Source organism: Scyliorhinus torazame, chromosome 21, assembly GCF_047496885.1.
Source record: "Scyliorhinus torazame isolate Kashiwa2021f chromosome 21, sScyTor2.1, whole genome shotgun sequence".
In the NCBI taxonomy this organism is placed as follows: Eukaryota; Metazoa; Chordata; class Chondrichthyes; order Carcharhiniformes; family Scyliorhinidae; genus Scyliorhinus; species Scyliorhinus torazame.
This window is the reverse complement of record NC_092727.1, coordinates 112,589,587-112,601,954: the sequence shown is the minus strand read 5'-3', so window position 1 is coordinate 112,601,954 and position 12,368 is coordinate 112,589,587. Positions and strand designations below refer to the sequence as shown.

At 45.2% G+C, this 12,368-nt stretch overlaps 1 protein-coding gene across 1 annotated transcript in view; it reads right to left on the bottom strand.

Moving 5' to 3' along the window:
- The window catches only part of vat1 (vesicle amine transport 1), a 41,944-nt gene extending 30,281 nt beyond the window's left edge, over nt 1–11,663 (bottom strand). Inside the window, exons 1-2 of the mRNA XM_072487276.1 lie at nt 11,096–11,663; nt 5,899–6,106 (exon numbers count right to left, since the gene is read on the bottom strand). Coding sequence (XP_072343377.1) covers nt 5,899–6,106; nt 11,096–11,413 — 526 coding nt within the window. The 5' untranslated portion in view covers nt 11,414–11,663. The remainder of the gene's footprint in view (nt 1–5,898; nt 6,107–11,095) is intronic.
- Between the last annotated feature and the right edge of the window lie 705 nt (nt 11,664–12,368).

Below are 12,368 nucleotides of genomic sequence, written 5' to 3'. Positions count from 1 at the left end.
GGGGGGGGCAGGAAGCCACCCTGCACTGATACTGACCACCAAGGGGTCTCTGATGGCCCAGGAGACCCCCCACCCTCGGTTCTTGTGGACCAACACGGATCGGTGCCAAGCTGCAGCCTCCCTGGGGAGGTCAGTGGACATCGGAGCAGATTTAGACCTACTTCCGCGAGCGTCATTCTTTTGGGCAGAGTTCCGAATCCAACGCCTCGGGGGACTTGGGCAAATCCCACGAGAGGGCTCTCCCGAGATTCACGGCTGTGTTGTGCAATCTCCCGAGCGCAAGGCGGCCAGAGAACCGCGCCCCATGTCTTCATCAAATCTGAGCAATCTAGACCAGCAATGATCCCAGTGTTGTCAGATTGTATCAAAGAGGACACTTGGGAGTGGTTACATAAGAAAATTGGAAGTGGTGACATACAAGGAAATTGTATCATATTTCCGTCCACCATGAAGCTTTTTACCTGGCTCCACCTTCTCCGTTGTCTTCCATTAGTATAGCAATTCTGTGGGTGACAGTGGATTGAGAATGGCACTTGATCTGATCATGTAGCAATTAAGTATTCCAATAGTAAGTAGCCTTACACAACACCAGGTCAGACTTCTTACTGTGCCCACCCCAGTATCTCCACATCATGTATTCCAATGGAGTAGTCCATTGACAGGAGACACAACTGGATCCCACTACTTGTTCCTTACCTTATCCCAGGGAATAGCAGGCCACTATAGTGCCAACTTAAAGTTAATGTAGCACAAAGCATTGGTCAAAATGAAACAAAAAAAAAAAAAAAAAAAAAAAAAAAAAAAAAAAACTTGAAACTGTATTTTTAGGGAAAATCAGATAAATGTTTTGGCTATATTCCCTTTGGAACTGCAAGCAAGTGGAAGGTACTTAGAATTTATTAAAAAAAAGGAGGAATCCATTCACTATAAATCGTGAAGTATTTCATATTCCCAAGCTCCAGAAATTTATTAGAACCAAACTTGTGAAATGAAAAACCTATATTTTTAAGAAATAAATTTACAGTACCCAATTATTTCCCCCCCCCAAATTAAAGGGCAATTTAGCCTGGCCAACCCACCTACCCTGCACATCTTTGGGTTGTGGGGGGTGAGACCTACGCAGACACAAGGACAATGTGCAAACTCCACATGGACAGTGACCCGGAACCAGGGTCCTCGGCGCCATTAGGCTGCAGTGCTAACCACTGCACCACCGTGCCACCCTGAAAAACCTATTTGAAAAGATTGTTGGGTAGTAAGCAGACCCTTATACCCCATGATTTTGAAGCCATTCCTTCAGCTGCCTTAGTAGAGCTCCAGAATTTCTGCAAACCTCTGCCAAGATACCTTAGCATACCACAGATGTCCTTCTCTAGCCGAGTGTCAACTTTTGGTTGACAACCTGAAGTGGTATGTTTTTGTTGCAGTCAGAGGTTTCAACTACCCTCTGTTATAAAGGTTGTCACTATTGAAGCACAGGGGATTATTCCTGTTCACCCTAGATTCGTCCCTCACCAGCACTACTCATGCAGAAGGTTGCAAAATGCCTGGGCGAGCCAGGTCTTTCATTCATGTTCAACTCAAAAAGGGTCCCATTTCCAGGCAGGGAAGGTATTGGCTGATCGGAAGGGGGGGGGGGGGGGGGTTGGTAAATGATGGTTGCAGCACATTGGAGGAGGAGAAGACAGTGGTGTTGGTGAATGTATACACCCAGAATTGGGACAATGTCAAGTTTATAAGGTGGTTTCTGGCTGCAATACCGGATTTAGATACGCAGGGGTTGACGCACAAGCTGTACAGGATATATTTGTCTTGGGTAGCTCTCTTTTCCCTCATGAAAAAGGCAGAATATATTTTTTATAATTTAAACAATGTTTTTATTCTCCATTTTCACATTTTCCTTCAAAATTTACACCACACCTGCAAACAGTAAACGGTAACAAATACAAAATCAATCCCCTTAATAATACCAACTACCCCAGCCTCCCACCACCACAAACAACGGCCCACCTGTCAATATATGCATCCAATAAAACAAACCCTTCCACGGTCGAAACAAAAAAACAAAGGAGAAAAAGAAAAAAAAAAAGAGTCCGGGACCGCCCATGGTCACCATTGACCTATAGAGTCCACTCTCTCCTCCCTCCCCCCCCCTCCTCCTACACAACACCCTTCCAACCTCGTACATGATACCCAAGAGTTGGGTATACAATGCTGCACCGCACCTTGCTAATGTACAGTGCCCTCTTCACCCAGTTGAAGGCAGCCCGCCTCCTTGCCAGCTCCACCGTTAAGTCCTGGTATACACTTATACCACCTCCAGCCCACTGCACTATCTGCTTCTGCTTGGCCCAGCTCAGGACCTTCGCCTTCACACTGTACCTACGGGATCACAGAGTCACTGCCCTTGGCGACTCACTCGCCTTCGGCACAGGCCTCCACGATCGATGAGCCCGATCCAGTTCACATCGGGAGGGATCCTCCCCCTCTAGTTTCGCCAGCATCGCGGCAAAATACTCAGTTGGCTTTGGTCCTTCACCTCCTTCGGGCAGCCCCACAATCCTCAAATTCTGTCGCCTGGATCTGTTTTCCAGGTCTTCCATTTTTCCCTCGCAGATCCTTGTCAATGTCCATCACCTTCCGCATCTCCTTCCCCATCGAGGTAAGTTGATCACCGTGCTGCAATACCATCTCCTCCACTTCCTTCAGCACCTCCCCTTGCTCTCGCACCTCCGCCACTGCGCTCGCCATCCGTCATCACCGGGGAAATCGCCTCCTCCACCAGCGCACTCAACCTCCCTCATCTCCTTCCTCATTGTCCCCATGGATTTTGTAAACTGCCTTTCGAATTCCGCAGCCATCACCTTAGTTATTTCTCCAGCCTCCATTTTCCTTGTGACCCCGTGGTGACCTTTCCACTCCCCGACGGACCCCCTCCATTGTGCAGCCGCCTCCCACCCACCGTCACCGGAAGTCCGAAAAAGGCAGAATATTTGACCGTGGTTATTTCGGACGTTGCTTTGTACCTGGTGGATCTGATGTTAGAGGCAGGACGGATGCAGCACACAGGATGGAAGTTACCAGCTCTTGGGTTCTGTGGGAAGGTCTCTAGAGCCACAAGGGAATATGCAGAGTTTAATGGACAGACTCACCCTCTACTTTTAGAGAGGTGTTCAAGGTGGTGATTAGAGGAGAGATCATTTTGTACACGGCACATGTGGATGGAGAGGCCAAGAAAGTGTGACAGAGGAGATGATCCTGGAGTGGACTGTGGGTATACGAGCAACCCAACTCCAAAACTATTGGCACGCAGGAAAAAGCTGCAAATGCAGTTTGATGTGCTGCCGACAGACAGGGCAGTGCACCAGCTGAAGCGGTTGAAAGGGGTGGTAACCAAGTATGGGGAGAAAGTCAGTTATCTCTTGGCTTAACCGCTGAGGCAGCAAGAGGCTGCTCGGGAGATCATTCAGGTTAGGGATTGAGGGTAGGCTGGTCTCTGCCCCAGACAAGGTGAATGGGGCACCGAGCCTTTGAGGAGAGGCTCTAAAGCCACCAGGGAAAGGCAGAGTTTTTAAAGAGGGTCTGGAGTTTCCCAAAATTGGGGGGAGGAATTGCAGGATCTGGAGGTGCAGCTGGGATTGGAGGTCTGAACAGCCCTAGGAATCGGGGTTGGATGAGTTTCCAGTAACATTTTAAGTTTGCAGTGGAGGGATCTCTCAGCACTTCGGGCGGGGCAGGGGGGGGGGGGGGGGGGGGAGGAGGAGGAAAGAAGAGTGTTACCTTTCTGGGACTAGCTTTTGGTATTTGGGTGTCCAGGTGGCTGGAGACTGGGTGCGGCTCCATAAATTGAATTCAGCCATCCTAGTGGGGAGGGTCAAGGCGGACCTGAAAAGGTGGGACAGCTTCAATTTATTTCAGCATCTACTGGTATTCCTACCAAAGTCTTTTTCCAGGTGTTTGAGCAGCTTATAATCGGGTTTCATATGGACGGGGAAACCTCGAGGATTGGAGGGAGGTCCTACAGAGGGATAGACACAGTCAGGAGGGTTTGCACTACCACATTTGATGTTTTACGACTGGGTTGCAGTCTACACAGGTGGTGTAGAGACCCAGGCTCTACCTGGATGTGGTTGGAGTCTGGTTCGTGCAGAGGGTCCAGTTTGGGGCCGATGGCATCTTTGCCTTTTGCTCCAGCATGTGCTCTTCAAACCCAATGGTTGTTTCCACTTATGGAGGCAATTCCAGGAGCATTTCAAGCTGGGGTCAGCATCAAGGTGGGCCCCTATTTGTATGAACCACTTGTTCGAACTGGTGAAGTTGGGTGCCACTTTTGGGGAGGGTGGGGGATGGAAGAGACAGTTTGCCAGCCTGGAGGAGCTGAAAGAGAAAGTCGGACGGACACATTTAGGTTATCTCCAGGTTTGAAATTTCGTTCAACTGACGTTCCTGGGGATGCAGTCTTCACCCTTAGTGGTCAGGATCTTTTCTTGTTTAGGGTCGAAGTACATCCGGCATCTACAGATGGATTTTGGGGGAAAGAATTGGTCTCAATGGAGGGGTTTGAAGGCTGAATGAGAGGAGAGTTGGGGCCCATGCTGGACAAGGTGGCGTGGAGTCCCTCCGCAGGCTAACCAGTGCTGCCCATTTTATGATAATATTTTCCAAAAAACGTCATGTTTGTGGGACCTTGCTTTGTGCAGATTTGCTGCAGCAATAGAAAAGATAACTACACTGGCAAAAAAGTAGTTGGAAAAACATTGGGATATGGAGAATTCGGAAGGATCACGCGAGTTCTGCCTTCATTAAACGTCAATATGCAAAACAAAATGGTGGAAACTGTTAACACCTGTGGAGGAGAAAAGTTAATGCATAGGATCACTCCATGGTCTTCAGAACCACACCCTAATTTGGACAATGTAGTGCAGGGGGAGGGGATTGTGTGGCAAACTGTCTATAACATTCACCAGAGCATAGGGATCTTAAAAAACAGTACGCTTGTAAATGTAGTCAAGTCCGATATTACACAATTGCACTGCGGAGGTCAAAAAAGAGACAGACGCTATCACAAACAGGTGTTGTTAATGTTAAACATTTATAAACTGAACTTATTACTTACTGAATATTTGTATCCACACCTGATGTGCACGAATTTTAGTTCAAAGGGGAAAGACACCCATGTTAAAATGCTATGCCTAACTGAAACTAATATCTTACCACAATTCTCATTGCTGGTTTTTGCACAAAGCCGTTGTGATACCAATTCTGCACTAAAGTACCAACATGCCACCCCCTGTCCACCCAAGTCAAAAAATGATTGGCTCATGTTCCACTTTATACTTCACCTTCATGCCCTGCAAACTGCCATATTTCAGGTCACAAAATCCAAGGAACCGACTCCAGCAGCAGGACTCTCCTTTCGTGAAAGTTGCTGTTTGTGGGGCCATGTGCACAAACCTGCTGCCATATTGCCTCCATAACAGAATTGCATTTGGCAATTTACTAGCTGAAGCTGCGGCATTACAAGGTACAACAGAATTAACACTTATTTTAGTGCCAGACCAGTGCCTCCAATGCACACGCACCATAAAAAAAAAGACATCTTTAGGAGAACCCGGTATCTTATGGATAAGGTATTGTTAGTTAAACAATGTATTCCTGTTGCTCATATCCCAAATGGTAGAATTATATTTGGAGAAATGACTGTACTGACCAGAATCCAAATTAGCAGTTCAGATATTGCACCTTCCTTGGCAGGTTTAATTACAAAATGGAATGCCTTCTGGAGTCAAGTGGTGCCTCCTTACAAGTAATTCAGTTCAAAATGACAGGTTTCAGTGCAGTGTAGTGCACTCTCTCATATATAGAAGGTAAACAAAGAAAGATCAAGATGACTCTTACCAGCTGCCATGTGGACGAGGATGCTCTGGTTTGGACGCAGATTTGCAAAGTCATAGATCATCATATATGCAGTGACATAATTGACAGAGATAGCAGCAGCCTCTTCAAAACTCATCCCATCAGGCATCAGGAAGGTATGACTGACTGGAATCACAACCATCTCCGACCACAGCCCCGCTCTGTTCATTACAATCACATTGTCCCCAACCTTAAAAAGAAGCACAGTCACAGACTCAGGTTTGAAGCAGCAGGGAACAATTCAGTACAGCATTCATTACAGGTTATTGTTAATTTCTGACCCCAGATGTTTGACTACTGCTTACAACTTACTTTAAAAAGGTTCTGATTTCATACGTTGAGCCAATTGGGAAGTATTTTCCCAAGTTTACTCTGTATAGTGAGTAGGTTAGTCATTGGGGCTATTAACACTTCTTTCACACCCTCCCCAACAATACAACAATCTACAGACTTCCATTTAACAACTGTTCAGGGTCCATTTCAAGTCAATTACTAAAAAAAAAGCACGCGAGGCTAACTGCTAAACAGTAAAACTGCAGTACAGAGTTCTAATTATCCGTGACCAATGTTCCAGAAGATCAGCTAAAAACGACAAGGGAAACAGTCCAAGTGGAGGTGAAAGGTAAAGAGGATAAATGGTCATTTCCTGGACTACTCCTTCTTGGTGTTAGGTGCAAGAAAGGAGGTTCCAGTCTATTTGATAACCTTTCACCCTTATAATAATATAATAGCGATTGTCACAAGTAGGCTTCAATGAAGTTACTGTGACAAGCCCCTAGTCGCCACATTCCGGCACCTGTTCGGGGAGGCCAGTGCCAGAATTGAACCCGCGCTGCTGGCCTTGTTCTGCATTACAAGCCAGCTGTTTAGCCCACTGAGCTAAACCTGAGCATATAAGCTTTTATTGTCACAAGTATGAAGACACTGTGAAAAGCCCCCGCTCGCCACATGAAGCACCTGTTCGAGTAAGCTGGTACAGGAATTGAACCCGCACTGCTGGCCTTGTTTTGCATCACAAACCAGCTGTCTAGCCACTGAGCTAAACCAGCCTTTTTTTCCCCCCTTGTGGGATTCTGTGGCATTTGGATATTTTTCGGTTTAAATATTTCAAAAGCACATATTCTGATCAGTGACAATAGTAACTTATGTCCTCCAGCCTCTGCAATCTTCAGCCCATTTGTCAGAGAAGGTCTTCAGGGTACTTTTCTCTTTTGCCAGAGCCACATAGGCAGTATGTGCAGCCAAGTGACTGCCTCCACAGACCACACCTAACTGAACACAAACAATTTAAACGCTTATTTTTGCTTAGGTTTTAAAACAGTGGCTTAGCTTGAATTCTTATTAGTTGTGCCCCCAAGAGTTCTCTATTTGATGCCAATGGGGAAACCCACTGTCATCATAAAGGAAAAGGAGCACTTATTATAAGCAGTCTGAAATTAAGAGACACGTAATATGTTCAAATTGTGCTTTGAAAAGATAATCCAAGCAAGTTAGTCTGTTCTACTGGTACTTCATTATGAATTGTTACAGATGAAAACATCTAATAGCACCCAATGGAAGCAAATAAAAAAAAAAAGAATTAAGACTAGTGTTAATTGTAACCCTGAATGCGCAGCTACAGCATGTTAATAAACCAATAGTCTAGAGTGATCAGATGCAGTTGACCATTCCGCAATGTTTCCTTCCACGCGGCTAATCCCAGACAAGACTACAGAAGGAAGTTAAGAGAATCTCTTACACCACTTCCCATCCCCAAAATGACAAATTCATACACAATCAATTCTGGAGTATCCTGGAGCAGCAAATGTGTTACTGAAAAAAGAAAAGCCCTTTTCTTTTTCTCCTTCCCCTCCCCCCAGGCAGCTGCACCCAAAGCACTCGAAGTTCATAGATGTTTAGTGATGCTGACACTATACAACTTTAAACTAGTGGAGATTTCTTCCAAATCTAGCATCTGGTCGCAGGAACAAGTTTGCAATAATGACTGGTTCATCTGGACTGAGTTTTTTGTTTAGGAAAAATTACATTTGTTTTACACAACTAATGTAGCTTTCAATTATCACTATCTTTCAAAAAAGAAAATTCAATAGAACCCACTTGAAATTAGCAGTTTTACTTAATTAGGCACTGCTGAAACAACAAGTAAATTATATTGTTCACAGAGTTTTATTTTCAGGCCCTCATGCATCTTCCAAGTAGAAAATCTTGAATCATTTCTTCGTCCATTGCACAACTGATTTGAAAAGATCATATATCCCCATGGTTTCTCTGCCCCTTTCAAATGGCTTTGCAATGTCTGAACAATCTCACTGAACCCTTTCTGCTGCCTTTATCATCAGTGATGACCAGGGTAGCACATTTGGTTTCACTAATGCTTCACTTCCATTAGGCCACTAAATCTTCTGCTTAAATTTGGTGATTGCACAAGTGCTCCCAGCTTTACCAATGATCATTTCATTGACAAGTTCACAAAAGGATGAACAATTTTCTGCCTCCGTTTCTCTGGTAACCCAATTGTATCGGCCATCTTAAGAAATGCAAAAAATTAATACACTTTACCATGACTCATCCACATGCTTTTTATGGGTTAGGCAACATAATTTATTGTAGCTTTCCCTAGATGTTCCTTTCCCTAGATGTTCTATCATTTTCAATTTTCTTCTTTACTAATGGTATACTTTTACCACCATATCCATGATCCACCTCAAGATGATATACTTCTCAATTAGCATATATAATGTACTGTGCAAATCATTGATGCTCGACTCAGTTCATGCATCACAAGGAATAGAAATAATATCGGCCATCTGATGGCAATTTTCTCTGCATTAAGTCAAATGCTATTGCCCAAAATCCACTTCAATCAAGAAAAGCTTCCCTGCAATTGCTCAAACAGAAGATATTTACAATTGGGATTTGAAAAAGGGGGATAGGAGTTCCAGAAATGTGAATAATTACCTATGGTAGAGTGTTTATTTCATAGATCTCCTAAACCTTGGAACTTGTTTGATCATCTTCAGGAGTCAAGAAGGGGTACTTCAGGCAACACGGTGGTGCAGCGGTTTGTGCTGCTGCCTCACGGCGCCGAGGTCCCATGTTCGATCCCGGCTCTGGGTCACTGTCCATGTGGAGTTTGCACACTCACCATGTTTGCGTGGGTGTCGCCCCCACAACCCAAAAGATGTGCAGGGTAGGTGAATTGGTCATGCTAAATTGCCCCTTAATTGGAAAAAATGAATTGGGCATTCTAAATTTTTTTTAATATTGAAGGGGCACTTAAAGAGTTTCTCACCATCCACTGTTTTCTTATCCATCTCAGGCAATTAAGTGCATATGTGGAGCAATAGGGATAGGTCAGATGGGCATTGAATGCAACAATGGACATTGATGGACCAGATACTCTCCATTCCTCATCTTTTGATCAGTTGAGGTAAATTGTCCAAAAAGACAAGATGTTTTCCATAAAAATTATTTTATCTGCAATAGTACCCTCAAGGTTAGCACTACAATTGCCCATGAACCATGCAATTCCCCTTCTTGAAGAAGATTTGGATTCCTCTTTCACACATGCCGATGCAATAGGGGTTGATTTGAGACACAATCTCAGCTCACCATACACATTTGCTTTGCCATATAATTGCTCTCAGCATCTAGGTTGAGAGTCAGGGTGGGAAAGGGAGAGAAACTTTAGCCAGGTTACTGTTACTCATTTACTCTTGCTTCAAGCATAGCCAACTATCCTTCCCCAGTTCAACTATTGCCAACACCTCAACAGTCAGCAACTCGGCTGCCTGTATTCCATCCCAAAACCATGTCTCCATCTCAACCACTCATCTGTGGTAACCTCCAATTTAGAATTCAAATCCTGGATAACATCGCCCATCTACTCCTTTAGTCCCACAGTCCTCAGAACTCTTCATTTTGCCAGACAACCACCCTACCCCCATCACTGGTGGCCCTGCTTCATGGTCTAGCCCCCCCCCCCCAAAGAGATTCTGGAATTCCTGCCCCAACCATAACCCACCACTCTGGCTGAAGTCCTGGTCTCTCCTCTCGGTTGATCATCAAGTCATTTTGTGCGATCAGGTCCCGGAAGCATCTTGAAACAGTAAGGCACTGTACAAATAGCTGCCATGAGTCTTATGTATGAAGCTACCCCTGGGGTACAGAGTACCATGAAGGAACCAGCACAATAAAGTCAAGGGGATGGGCACCCTTTTTTTCAAAAAAAAATTGTTATTCTTATAGTAAACAATGGAAAGTGCCCAATGTCTTAACTGCATTGCTGCAGGGAGTGCCCAGTCAACAGGGTAGATGCTAGTCACTTAGCACCTCCCACTGCGGGGGGCGGGGGGGGGGGGGGGAGAGAGAAAAGAGACACTGACCAACTCTTAATCCCCAATTCAATCCCTGCAACCAGACAATTAAACACTGCATTTAACTGTAAAATTAAGAGCATCTCAACTGTGATAACAGAAGAGGCCAGGATAAATTAATATTCGGTTATTATGGCAATAACACCATGACAAATAAGTCAAAGGGAACCCAAAAAAAGCAAACCAATAGTGAATGTTACGAAAGCCTTTTACTTCAGTATAAAGAATATCTTCTCGTCAAAAATATATCCCCCCCACCAAAAAAAAATGTTCAAATTGCACATTGTGAACCCAAAGAGAGGCTTCTTCCCATTTTTATTCAACAAAAGGGAGTGGCATCATTTTCCAAACCCCATTTGGACATATGGCGATCCATGTTCCAAGTGTTCAAACGCCCATGTATCTATTTAAAAAAAACTCTGGGACTGCAGTGTGGTGTGTAACAGGGTGTGGAGCCAACAATAATGCCCGTTATTCTGAAGACAATCCAGAGGAATCTGGTCAGGGAAGCTCAGAGCCACAGTCACACGGAGCACAGCAGCGGGAGCTACCACAACCAGGGCAGTGAGGGGAGCTTTTACCCGCTCAACCCCACAATAAAACGGGACAAAACGCCCCAGACCTGCTCTTCTATTGGGTTCAGAGACATTTATCTTTACTCATGCGCAGCCCCAGCCTCCCCTCAACACTGTTGTCTTCGGGAGGATTTGGGCGGTGGCTTTGATATCCCAGCCATGCAGACATTTTTTTTGAGGGGGTGGGAAAAGGAGAATCAACAGTTTGCAGGTAGCACAGTGCCTTACCTTTCTGTCGGTCACATCGTCCCCAATCACTTCCACAACCCCCGAGCACTCCATGCCCGGAATCAGTGGGGGAGAAGACGGCAGCCTATCGTACAGACCCTGCCTGGCCATCAAATCAGCAAAATTCAAGCCGCAAGCCTTGACTCGGATCAGGATTTCACCTGATTTGGGAGTGGGGAGATCTTTCTTGACCTCCACCTTCAGTTTATCATAGCCCCCGAAGCCAGTGAGCACAATGGCTTTGTAAGAGGGCTCCGGCTCCTTGGCTTCTTGCTGAGGCTCCTGTTGTTGAGGCTCTTTGACTTCTTCTACAGACATTTCTGGATTTGATTCCCCCCCGTCCCTCTTTTATAAGGAGCGCAAAGTAAACGAGCACAAGGACACGTTAATGCTGATACCACAAGCTGATCTACAAAGAGAAATGCCCGGCCGAATTCGTCAGTTTCTTAAGCGGTTTCAAGGCAATTAGCACCAAAATCTTAGCGACTCCTAGTAAACCTTTCAGCAGCTAGTGAGCAAACTAAAAACATGGAGCTGGCACTTCAAGCTGCAGCTCCAACGTCACTGAATCACCAGCCAGTGGATTGCTTGTATTTTTAAAAGCGTGTCACCCTCCCAGTTTTTCTCCTCTCACTCTCTCTCTCTCCACTTATAAATATTACTAAAGTGCTGATTATCTGATTAGCATGTTTAAATACGACCGACAAGCGGCTTGAAGCCTTTATTCCCTCCCCTCCCGTTGCGTTAGAAACACATTCAATGTCACAATTCACTGCTGGGTCATTTTTATTTGATTAAGTGCCATGTTATTGCGCTAGTCTTCTCACCTTCAGCCAAGGAAAGGTTTTGGGGGAATTGTTTTTCATGGCTTCCCAATACGATTGTCTCCCTTTTAAGGGCAGGGGGGGAAAACACCACACACTCTGAGAGCAATTTCCCAAGATTTGCTCCCCCGCCCCCAAGTGGGGAAATTCACGGTTTAGAAGCAGAATTCGATTGGGGTGGCTGGGTCACTGATGTGCAGGTCGTCAGATAGTGGACCAGTGGAGTTATAGCAAAACTGAGAATGTTCCCACTACCAATCTCCCCTGTATAGGTTTTTAAAGCATTTTTATGTACACCAGCGTTGCTTTAAACAAAAGGCATGGTGTGGCCCATTGTACTGCTTCCTGTAGACAGTTGAGAGGATGTTTAGTTAGAATGTGCTTGTGCAATTTCTATTTGTCATTCCCAGCCTCTGCTTTACCAGTGCATTACAGGCTTCCTGTGAGAA